This window comes from Pseudorasbora parva, chromosome 14 (assembly GCF_024679245.1).
Source record: "Pseudorasbora parva isolate DD20220531a chromosome 14, ASM2467924v1, whole genome shotgun sequence".
In the NCBI taxonomy this organism is placed as follows: Eukaryota; Metazoa; Chordata; class Actinopteri; order Cypriniformes; family Gobionidae; genus Pseudorasbora; species Pseudorasbora parva.
Window position 1 is genome coordinate 10888217 of NC_090185.1, and position 12335 is coordinate 10900551.

General features: G+C 41.2%; 1 protein-coding gene across 1 annotated transcript in view; it reads right to left on the reverse strand.

The window, feature by feature from the left end:
* The window catches only part of LOC137040075 (pregnancy-specific glycoprotein 22-like), a 40292-nt gene that overhangs the window by 1087 nt on the left and 26870 nt on the right, over positions 1-12335 (reverse strand). The window contains exons 4-7 of the mRNA XM_067415489.1: positions 11610-11939; positions 9506-9865; positions 9137-9190; positions 7875-7962 (exon numbers count right to left, since the gene is read on the reverse strand). Coding sequence (XP_067271590.1) covers positions 7875-7962; positions 9137-9190; positions 9506-9865; positions 11610-11939 — 832 coding nt within the window. The remainder of the gene's footprint in view (positions 1-7874; positions 7963-9136; positions 9191-9505; positions 9866-11609; positions 11940-12335) is intronic.

A 12335-nucleotide genomic window follows, 5' to 3' on the forward strand; every position in this document is an offset into this window, starting at 1 on the left:
ATTTTTAACAATGATTCGATTCGTATCACGATTTGAGCTTGTTGATACGATTCAAGGATGATACTGGTTCATTTAGAACGATACGATCCGAAACGATTCAGTGAATTGAAATCGATTCAGTAACTTTTTAGCCAAAAATTTAAATCAGTGTGACTGAAATAAATACGTGCAGATGAAGTTTCCTAGATTCCTGTTGTTTCTTTTAAAGGGGTACTTCAGCGCTGGAAGGAAGAATCTGTATTTAAACTGGGTCATTAATGTAGTAGAAATGTGAAATTATTTTTGAATTTAGTGCCTTCTAGACTGAGAAAAGACAGAAAATGTATTTTTGTCTCATGGGGATGAAAGACTACAATTCCCAGAATGCTCCGCTGCCCTGTGAGGCCATTCCCAAAGCCACAGCTACTAGATTACTGTGACTGAGTATGAGAAGACACTACAATTAAATACTGAACGTGTCTGTTCAATATAATGATCGAGGCGCCACGCGAGTCTCACAGCACTAACGATTACATTTAACGTCATAAATGAGCTGATGAGCTCTCGTGATGAGAGCTGAGGTAATCGCGACTACACTCGCGGCATACATTCACAACACGAGTTCAGTCTGGTGCGTTTCAGTTCATGCCTTTGGAAGCTTAACTTTCATAGAAATTAATTTGAGAAGTTAATAGACTTACATTGCTCTCAGCATAGCTCCGTTTAAATGAGTGCCTGCAGCTGCGAGCTGAGCTCTGAGTGTAATCTCCATCCCCCACGCGCGGGTGTAAAACATGCAGAAATGGCTCCCTCTGCTGGCTGTAGTCTTTAGCCTCTGGCCAAACATTCCAAAGATGAAGCACATATCGTTGATTTGCATCATAGGAGGAATTTTTCCAGAAATAAAAAGAATAAATCTCTTGTCTCAGGGGGACATGAGGGGGGAGCACAATCATTTGAATATACTCCAGGGTTTCTACTGATACAAAGCCATATAAGTAACCCTTTAAGGAAACCAGGTATCAATTAATTATGGATATAAACAAACAAGTAAACAACTAATGGCAAATGTGTTCACATTTTATTTGAATAAAGGGCAACCAACAGTTTAGGATGAATTAACATGAAGTTATGCTTAAGTAACTGCTCTCATTTTCAATAAAAGTACAGTAAGTGCAACCACTTAAGTGCAACTCACTACTACTGCTACTTCTGCTTGTTTTTCAAAATAAAAATATTACAATATTAATATCAAAAATAAAGTGCAAATAACATCTCTTCAGGTTTAATTAACAGTAGGTTTACCTGCTACTTCTGCTGTTGTTTTTCAACATAAAAATAATACAAATATTATATTATTATCAAAAATTATATTAATATCAAAAGTGCAACCAACATCTCTTCAGGTTGAACGAGCAGTGTCTGAACCTGCTACTACTCCAAACAGCGAGATACTTATTTAGAACATCTCCATCTTTACTAAAGCCAAAGTGTTTCTACACACTGGACCGCAATGCTGGCTTGATAATTTCTCGCTTGGCTTCTCCTGTCATGACAAATCCTGTCCGCGCTATGTTTTGTTTTCTGTGCCCTGTTGCTAATGCGTGGCTGATGTCACATACAGGCAAACTGAGTAACGTTCAACGCCTTTACCACTAAAAGTGCTAAGAAAAAACATCCATATAAAGTCTAAAGTGCGTCAATCAAATGCGTTATTTCCTATTATCAATACAATCGATCGATTACCTTTTAAAACGATATTACATCAATATATGTCGTCCGGAAGGCCAACTTGCCAAGCACAAATCGATGTATATTCCTATGATCCAACTACATCGATTCATCGATGTAGATGAATGAGGATAAATTCACCTTTGATCACAAGAATAATAAATAAAAAAAATAAAAAATATTTTACATTGTAAAAATATTACAAAATAATACTGTTTTTGGTTGTATTTTGGATCAAATAAATGTAGCCTTGGTGCGATACTTCTTACAAAAACATTTTAAAAAATCTTACTGTTTTCAAACTTTTGAAAGGTAGTTAAATAGCACATAGCTGTGTCTCATCTCCATCACCTTCTCCTTCCTTCCTGACCTGCATATTCCCCTTCTCAAAGCTGAGCTTTGGTTAATACAGTCTTTGCAAACTGATTGTTTCTGTCGCTCGTTTAACTTCTATCGTAACACAGCTGTTTCGTTAGCTAACTTACAAATCTCATCTTGCACTTTGTGACTGTTAACTGAAGCGTTGAGCTGGAATTCGCGCTCAGCAGCTGTGAACATTTGGCCTGCGGAACGTTTTTTTTTTAAAATTATTATTATTATTTTTTATTTGACGTTAAATGCATTATATGAGTCACATTTACAAAAACCAAAATTACATTCTTTTTATTTTCAGTGGTAAAAAACAACCTATTGAATAGACTATCTGTAGCCTCGGTTTTGATGACCGGATTTATAGTTTGTTTTCGAGCGCGAAGATGTCTCTAATTTGACAGTTTACTCAACTGATCTCACTCAGAAATTGTTTTATTTGTTACTCTGGTAGATTATACATTTACAATTTACATTTATGCAATTAGCAGACGCTTTTATCCAAAGCAACTTACAACTCAGGAGTACAGGAAGCGATCCGTCAAGAAGAGGCAAAGAAACGCAAAACGTGCCTTAAATACCAAGATTTGTATACTGCTCAGAGTAGCAAAATCAAGAAAAAGGGAAGAAGAAAAGAGAAATAGAGGAGGAAGGTTTTTTTTTTTAATGATAAGATTAAGTTCTAATGGAAGAGATGAGTTTTTACCTGTCTTTTGAATGAAGCGAGTGATTCTGTCGTGCGTATGGAGAACGGAAGATCGTTCCACCAACCAGGAACAATGAAAGAAAAGGTTCTGAAGAGGGATTTCATGCCTCTCTGTGATGGTACCACAAGCCTCCGCTCATTAGCTGAGCGAAGGCTTCTGGTGGGGGTGTAGACTTGTAGGAGTGAGTCGAAGTATGCGGTGCTGAGCTTGTGGAAGATCCATAAGCAAGAGTCAGAGCTTTGAATTTGATCCGGGCAGCGAGTGGTAGCCAATGCAGAGAGATGAAGAGAGGTGTGACATGAGCCATTTTGGGTTCATTGAAGACAAGCCGTGCTGCAGCGTTCTGGATCATTTGCAGTGGTTTGATTGCACAAGATGGAAGTCCAGCCAGAACCGCATTGCAATAGTCAAGTCTAGAAATGACCAGGGCTTGGACAAGAAGTTGTATTGCATGCTCTGTAAGGAACGGTCTGATTTTCCTGATGTTGTGCAACGCAAACCTGCATGACCGAGCCGTCTTCGAGATGTGGTCTTTGAAGGACAGCTGGTCATCAAAGATTACTCCAAGATTTCTGACCGACCCTGAAGGAGTGATCAAAGATGAACCCAGCTGGATGGTAAAATCGTGTTGTATGGTTGGATTAGCAGGGAAAACAAGCAGCTCAGTCTTTGCTAGAATGAGCTGCAGGTGATGTTTGACAGACAGCTTGAGATTCGTGCAGCTACTGTGGGATCATCTGGTTGAAATGAGAGGTAGAGCTGTGTGTCATCAGCATAACAATGATATGAGAGGCCATGTGCCTGAATGATGGGTCCCAATGATGTAGTGTAAATGGAGAAGAGGAGAGGTCCAAGCACTGAGCCCTGAGGAACCCCCGTGGTCAGTTGATGTGCTTTGGATAACTTTCCTCTCCAGGCAACCTTAAAAGACCTACCTGTGAGATAGGACTCAAACAAGTGGAGTGGAGTCCTTGTGATGCCCAGCGATGAGAGGGTGGACAGAAGAATCTGATGATTCACAGTGTCAAAGGCAGCAGACAGATCAAGGAGGATGGGGACTGATGATTTGGATGCAGCTTTAGCCAGCCGCAGGGCTTCAGTAACTGACAATAATGCCGTCTCAGTTGAGTGGCCCTTTTTGAAGCCTGACTGGTTTACGTCCAGTTGATTAGACTGTGAGAGGAAAGATGAGACCTGGTTGAAAACAACTCTTTCAAGTGTTTTCGCTATGAATGGTAGGAGAGAAACTTCTCTACAAGTGATGTGTCTAATGTGGGTTTTTTTAAGCAGTGGGGTTACCCGAGCCTGCTTGAATGTGGTAAGGAAGATGCCGGTGCAGAGAGATGTGTTGATGATGTGTGTGAGTGCTGGTAAGAGTGTAGGGGAGATGGCTTGTAGAAGATGTGAGGGGATAGGATCTAGAGGGCAGGTAGTGGGATGGCGGGAGAGGAGAAGTTTAGATACTTCATCCTCAGTGAGTGTAGAGATGGAGGAGAGAAGATGTTTGGCTGTGGATGTGGCTGATTTAAAATCGTGTGTGTGTGTGGAGGTGGAAACTGACTGCTGATTATTGTGGTTTTATCTGTGAAAAAATGGGCGTCTGCAGATAGAGAGGTGGTTGGAGGTGGTGGAGGGAGACAGAGGAGAGAGTTTAAAGTTCTGAAAAGTGTGCGTGTGTCTGAGGTGCTGTTGATTTTGTTGTGGAAATATGACGATTTAGCTGTATGGACATCATGTGAGAAGGAAATGAGCAGAGATTGATACTTACTCAGGTCAGATGGGTCGTTTGATTTGCGCCACTTTCTCTCTGCTACCCTAAGTTTGGTCCGGTGTTCACGAAGAACATCAGATAACCAAGGGTTAGAGGGAGTAGCGCGAGCGGGCCTAGAAGACAGAGGGCAGATAGTACCTAGACAAGACGTTAAAGTGGAACATAAAGTGTCTGTTGCAGTGTTGACATCCATAGAGGAGAATTGTGTGGGTGACGGAAGAGAGGATGACACAACGGAGGAGAGGTGAGAGGGAGAAGAGAACACAGGTTTCGTCTGAAACAAACTGGTAGAGGAAGTGGAAGTGTATGAGTAGTAAGATGTAGATTAAATGTGATGAAGTAATGATCAGAGAAGTGTAAGTGTTTGACCAAAGTGTTTTCTGTAGTGCAGTTGCGTATGTAGACAAGGTCAAGTCGGTTGCCAGATTTGTGGGTGTGTGAGGTGATAAGGAGTTTGAGATTGAATGAGGATAGAAGGGAGTGAAAATCCGTAGCATACGTTTTGTCCAGGTGGATGTTGAAATCTCCAAGGATTACAAGTGGGCTGCCATCCTCAGGGAATGAGGATAGCAGCACATCTAGTTCCTCAACAAAGGTGCCCAATTGACCTGGGGGGCGGTAAATGACTACAAGATGGATTTTAGCAGGAGCTGTAACTGTAATAGCATGGTATTCAAATGAGTTATTGCATAGAGAGTGGGTTGAGTATTTCCAATTGTTTGTGATAAGAAAACCTGTGCCTCCACCTCTGCCAGTGTGGCGAGGGGTGTGCGAGAAAGATAAGTTATTAGAGAGAGCAGCAGGAGTTGCTGAGTCTTCTGGACGGATCCAGGTCTCAGTCAAGGCCAAGATATTCAGATTGGATTGAGTGGCAAAGGCTGGAATGAAGTCAGCTTTGTTTACAGCCGACTGACAATTCCATAGACCCAGAGAAAAGGAGGGAGGGATAGTAGTAGAGGAAGGAATAGGACGCAGAATAGCAGTGTTGCGCTGCCGTCTGCGTCTGATAGTGGAGCGTGGGTTAGAGATAGTGGGTATGTATTAAAAGCACATTGTGAGAAAAGAGAGAAGGAGAAAGAGGATAGAGAAATAAATACTTAAAGGGTCATGAAACCCCCCTGCTGCAGCGGTGTTTTTTCACACCTTTGATTTGAAAAGGCTCGTTAAAAGGGGAGTGGTCGACTGTGAAAAGGTGGGATGGTATTGTGTGGAAAGAGGGAATGGTTTGCATAAATAGGGGAGTGTCAGTAGGTGCATTAAGATTAGCGATACCAATAGCAGCAGCAGTTACAGCGGTTCTGAGACATGTTCTTGGTTCCCGTTGGCATTGTTTACAGCAGTGAGATTAAATGAGGGATGAGTACAGAGAATGATAGAGCTCTGAGACATTAAGTGGCGTGCAGCAGAGATCGCAAGTTTTTCAGCTCTTCAAATCAGCATTCAGTGAGAAATGAAAATAAATGTTATTCTGTATGACGAAATATTTTGCAAACGTGATAATTAAACTATATTTGTCCAAATATGCACGCTGTTTGGCAACAATGCGCCGACGTGATAAGACTAAGAGAACATGAACCACTCACTAACACGCAATGCGATAGAGGTGTAATGCCGCCTTTAGGTGCTCTCGGGATAGTCGTAAATACGAGTTTCCTAGGAAAAAATTGCACATGAACGCTCTCACATTTTGAAACTTGAATGCAATGATTTCGTTATCACGACTTCAGAAGTTGGAATGATACAATTTCCGATGGCACGTGAAGGCAGCATAATTCTAGATCGGTAAAAGCGAAGGGGTTTGAGGTTTCATAGTCTCGACTGCGCATCTGAAGCACAGAGCGACGCACTCGGTTGCCGTGACGATCCTTGGTAGCTAAATGTATATTTGTCCAAATATGCAGCACGCTGTTTCACTAAGAGCCCGAACACATGCGGTTTAGTGCATGTCTATGACCACAAATAAAACGAAAAGGTGGCTTTTGATTCTTGTTATTTCATCAAAAATATTGTTCATTAGCCTATAGATCGGTTATTTTGCACTCCTGACATATATGAGATGGTCAGTGCTTGCAGGTTCGGGGTGTGATTCCTCAGGTTAATTTTACTTTACCGAGCCTTTGTAGCAAAGGCTTCCACAGACGGCGGCCGGTTACAGCTCGCTCGGCGCCCTTTACGTTACTTCGTATCAGCACAACGCCTCACTTTCCTCCTTGACTTTTCGTACGCTGCTTTCAAAACTTCCCTAACATACAATAATAATGGAAGGTGATGAGCCTGACAGAAGTGACTGTCTCATGCATATTAACTAAATTATCTTGTATGCATACTACAGCGCAGGGATTGGACTGAATGAGCTTCATGTCATGAATATATATCGAGAATCGCTCGGAGTGGTCGACGTCAGCATGTGCCCAGCAGCCCATACATGGACCAAAAAGCCCACGCTGACGTCAGATTCCGTGACGTTGCTCCGACTAAACTTTTCAAACCGGAAGACAGAAATCGCTCTGAAAAATCACTTGTGAATTATAATAATGAGTACCTCTAGTTTTTTCAATGATGTGCAACCTATACATATCTGTTTATATCTCAAAAAAAGTGTTTTGGGGTTTCATGACCCTTTAAGTGCGTTCTCGGTGTTCATTCTACGGTGGAGTTGATCTTAGGTAGAGACGGAAAAAGATGTCTTTACACTTGTCTATCGTAGGTAGAGTCGAAAAAAAGATGTCTTTACACTTGTCTATCGTAGGTAGAGTCGAAAAAAAGATGTCTTTACACTTGTCGGTCGCACGAGGCGGCTGAACACGAGGGCTGAACGCTCACGCTGATGCTTATGAAATACACGCTGATCACTACTTGAGTGAGAACAGCTGTGGACGCTTTTATAATTATCCCAAAGATTAATCAACGCAACAGGCTGCCAATAACTCAAATCGAAACCAAACTATGACTCACTACCTGTGCTAAAAGCCACCAATTATTATTTGATAAGAGCTGACAATCGCGTACAGAGCAAAGTGCCGGCGCTTCAAACTGCCGTGGTTAAAATGCAATTGCAAATAGCTCACGTACTAAAATTATGAATAGGAAAAATAGGTGCAGAATTTATATTTCATTACTACTAGTACTGTTAATAAAACCTAACTTTACCAATCTGTTAATACTGTTAATAAACCCTAACTTCCCCAATCTCTGGGGGCCACAAAAGTTATGGGACCTTAGAATCGTCCTAACTTCTCCTTCCTTAGCTACGCCCCTGATCACTGCACACATGACATGTTACATGATGTTTAACTAAACAGTTGTGACAGAATTACACATAATGTAAAAGCTCTTCTTCTGTCCACTCATCAGCTGATGGTTCCAGGATGCTGTTTTTATTGGCAGGTATTCTACACCATTTACCTGTAAGATGAAAACAGATTCACAGATGGTAAAGAAATCAGCAGGATTGATGTTACAAACACACACACACACACACACACACACACACACACACACACACACACACACACACACACACACACACACACACACACACACACACACACACACACACACACACACACTTCAGCTAATGACTCTTCAGTCTGATAAACTGAATTACATAGTCATCTTCTGTACTAGCACTACAACATGTTTTAATGCCAGAAACTATTCAATAAGGATATGTTTCTATAAAATGGAATGCATCATGTGACTTTTATGCATGTGATTTGAAACACGAAATTTGTTGCAGTTAAAAATCCGCTCATCTTTCTCAAACAACTTCACATCTAAAAAAACATCACTATCTTGAATAGTCATTATACTGGTGTTTGTGTAATGATGACTGACTGGATTAGATTAACATGGGGACGTGGGGGTAAAGTAATTATTACCAGAGGTTCTCTGTGATTTTAGTCCCGTCCGAATGTGCCATCTCGGTAATCATTACGGACAACGTCAGTAAAGATTACCGAGACTTTTACCTTCTTTAAAAAGGTCCGGAAAAATTACCTCAGGTAATACTAATCCCGTTCGAATAGACCTGCTGTAAAAATGTATGGTAAAATTCCGTCATTTCCTGTTTAAAAGTTAAAAAAAGTGCATTTTGCGACCTTGGAGGCGCTTGAAGCATTCGGTTGCGTTGTAGGTGGTGGGACAAATCTGTGTGGAAAATGTCCGGTATTTTCCGCATATCATTTAAAGCAAAAAGAAGATTAAAAGCACTTATTAGAGGAACAACACATATTAGCTCTAGGAAAGTGTCTATTACCAACATAATCCAATCAGAATCGTTAGACTGGACCTAATGTTTATTAAAACACACATATATATTGGAGACGGAGTTCAGACTGGCGCTCAGGTTGTGTTTGCTCACTTTATAACGGTAACGTCATCCGCACATGACGACACGGAGGTGCGTAAAGCGAGTTACTCCTCCCACTTCTGCTAGTTTTACTGAGATGTCTTATCCCGTGCGAATTGGCCATTAATATTACAGACGTCCTGAGGTAAAATGACTTTACCCCCATGTCCCCATGTTAAACTAATCCAGTCCGAATAGGGCTAAAGACACACAACCAGAAGTTCTCACCTACAACTGCAACCACCAGCAGCAACCCGACAGCTAGTAGATACACACTCCAATCTATAATGAAAAAAAGTCATTATTACTACAGATTGACAACAATTGATACCACCTTGATCAGTTGTATGAAACTTAATGTGAACTGATAAATGGCATAATCTGGTGCTTATTGGAAAACTGACCAGTTTTATAAATTGTCCATGTTAATAACTTGTGAAGAACACACGTTTTTTTGCGACAAATGTCACTTGCCGTGCACGTCACTCAATTATATTTTATGGATATTGACAGCTCTTTTTTTCAGATAGGCCAAAATAAAACAAACTATACTGCAGACCTGAGGGAAAATGAACTGAATGACTGAAATCTACTCACTAGTGTCAGTCCCACTAAGGCTCTTTTCACTGATGATGCTGATGACGAACTGACGGCGGATGCTGCTGCTGTTGGTGATGATCTTCAGTTCATAAACTCCAGAGTCTTCAGTTGTGGTGTGTGTGACGGTCAGAGTTCCAGTCTGATGATCCAGCTTCAGTCTGTCTCTGAATCTCTCTTTACACTGATCATCTGTACAGATCTGACTCTGATCTCCAGTGATTTCAGCAAGTCGACTGCCATTGAAGTACCAGATCAACAAATCTTTGGGGTTTTTCAATTCACCGGGATCTAAAGTGACAGATTCTCCTTCTTTCACTGACTTTGTCTTAGTTTTATCTATCTCTGCACCAGGAACATCTGAAACACAAATAAATAAATATATGTTATAGGGGTGACGGTGAACTCTAATAGTCGAAGATTCGATGCATCGATATGCGGAGCCGGATTTGACCATTGATCCATCAATCAAATTTTACATTTACATTTATGCATTTAGCAGACGCTTTTATCCAAAGCGACTTACAACTCAGGAGAACAGGAAGCGATCCGTCAAGAAGAGGCAACGAAACACAAAAGGTGCCCCAAATACCAAGTGCCTCCAAACTTTGTATAATTGAACTTGGGAGTAACCAGAGAGGTATATTTAGAGGAGTGGAGAGTTCTGGCTGGCTGGTAGACCGTTACTAATTCGGCGAGGTAGGGGAGCCAGTGAAGCGAGCGGAGGACAGGGGTGATGTGGTGTGGGAGAGAAGACGTGCTGCCGCGTTTTGTACCAATTGAAGCCGACTGAGGAGTGATGGATTTAGTCCAGTGTAGAGGGCATTGCAGTAGTCTATCTTCGAGCTGATGAAGGCATGAATTGCTTTTTCAAGGTTAGCTCAGGACAAGAATGATTTGACCTTACTGAGCAGTCTTAGCTGGTAAAAGCTCGCCTTCACTACTGCACCAATCTTTTTTTCGTACTGCAATTTTTTGTCAAAAATAACACCCAGGTTACGCACAGTGGGAGCAAACTGAGGTGTGAGAGGACCAAAGCTAAAATAACTGCTGGATGAATCTGGGCTGAGCAGGATGTACTCAGTTTTTTCCTCATTCAAATAAAGGAAATTCTGGGAAAGCCACTGTTTGATGTCCTAAAGGCAATCATGAAGAGGGTCCAATGCAGAACGATTACTCAGAATCACAGGGAGATAGATCTGGAGGTCGTCTGCATAGAAATGAAATTGAACGTTGTGACTGGAGATGAGTTGACCAAGTGGCAGCATATAGAGTGAGAACAGAATAGGACCGAGAATTGAAGCTTGAGGCACACCTGATGACATAGGGGCAACCAAGGAGGAAAAGTCATCAAGCATTACTGAAAAAGTTCTGTTAGTGAGGTATGAGGAGAACCAATTTAGCACTGCACCCTGCAGACCAGCAACGTGTTGAAGATGAGAGATGAGGATGGCACGTGTCAAATGCAGCGGTAATGTCCAGTAACACAAAAACCACAGACCTTTTACTATCCAGGGCTCCAAGAATGTCATTATGGACCCTCAGTAACGCTGATTCGGTGCTATGTCTAGACCTGAAACCAGACTGAAATGTATCACCACCAATGACGTGCAGTTGAAGATGAGCCTGGAGCTGACCGAAAACAAGCTTCTCCATCAACTTAGACAGAAATAATCTGGGAACAGATGGTGTGGAAGGAGGAGGAAAACGTCCGAACAAACAGGCGATGCTAATTCAATAGAAGCGAGATCAGACACTGAGAAGGACGCAACAAAATCATCAACAGTAGATGAGGTAATAATGCGACGACGGTGAGGGGCAGTAGACGTTGGTGCAGGTGAAACAGCACAAATGTCAAACTGTATGAGAGAGTGATCAGTGATGGGAAAATCCATGACCTCACAGGATGACATAATCACCCCATGAGAGATAATAAGGTCAAGACAAGAGTGTGACCTAACCTATGAGTGGGACAGGATATGGACTGAACCAGATCTAATGAATCTAAAAGTGCCTTAAAATCATTAGCAGGTTTATCAGAGGGGTAATAATAAACACACATTGCAATGAAGCATATCTTTAAACATTGATTAAAATGACTCACCATGGACCGTCACACTAAAGATCTTTTCACTGACGCTTTTGCTGCTGAGGATCTGTAGTTTATATTCTCCAGAGTCTTCAGTTGTGGTGTTTGTGATGGTCAGAGATCCAGTCTGATGATCCAGCTTCAGTCTGTCTCTGAATCTCTCAGTACCTTCATTACACTGAACATCTGTACAGATCTTACTGAGGTCTCCACTGATTTGAGCGACGCGGAGGTTGTTAAAATACCATTTAATCTTTTCTTGTTTATTTGTTTCAACATCAGTGTGAAGAGTGACTGAATCTCCCTCCATCACTGACACTCCATTTGATCCAACACCAGACAGACCTGGAGAAAAAAAAACAACAGTTAATCATAAATCATTTCTAAAAAAAAAAAAAAAAAAAAAAAAAGTAGGACACAACAACAAGCATAGCATATTTAGATTTTCGAAACAACCTCAAGCTTAGTCAATTACATTATAAATTAGGCTGCTGTCACTTTAAAGGGTTAGTTCACCTAAAAATGAAAATTCTAATATTAATTCCTCATCAGAAACAAATACTGATGGAGTTGACAAAAACTAATGGAGTTGACAAATACTGACAGAGTTTGACAAATACTGATGGAGTTGACAAATACTGACAGAGTTTGACAAATACTGATGGAGTTGACAAAAACTAGTGGAGTTGACCAATACTGACAGAGTTTGACAAATACTGATGGAGTTGACAAAAACTAGTG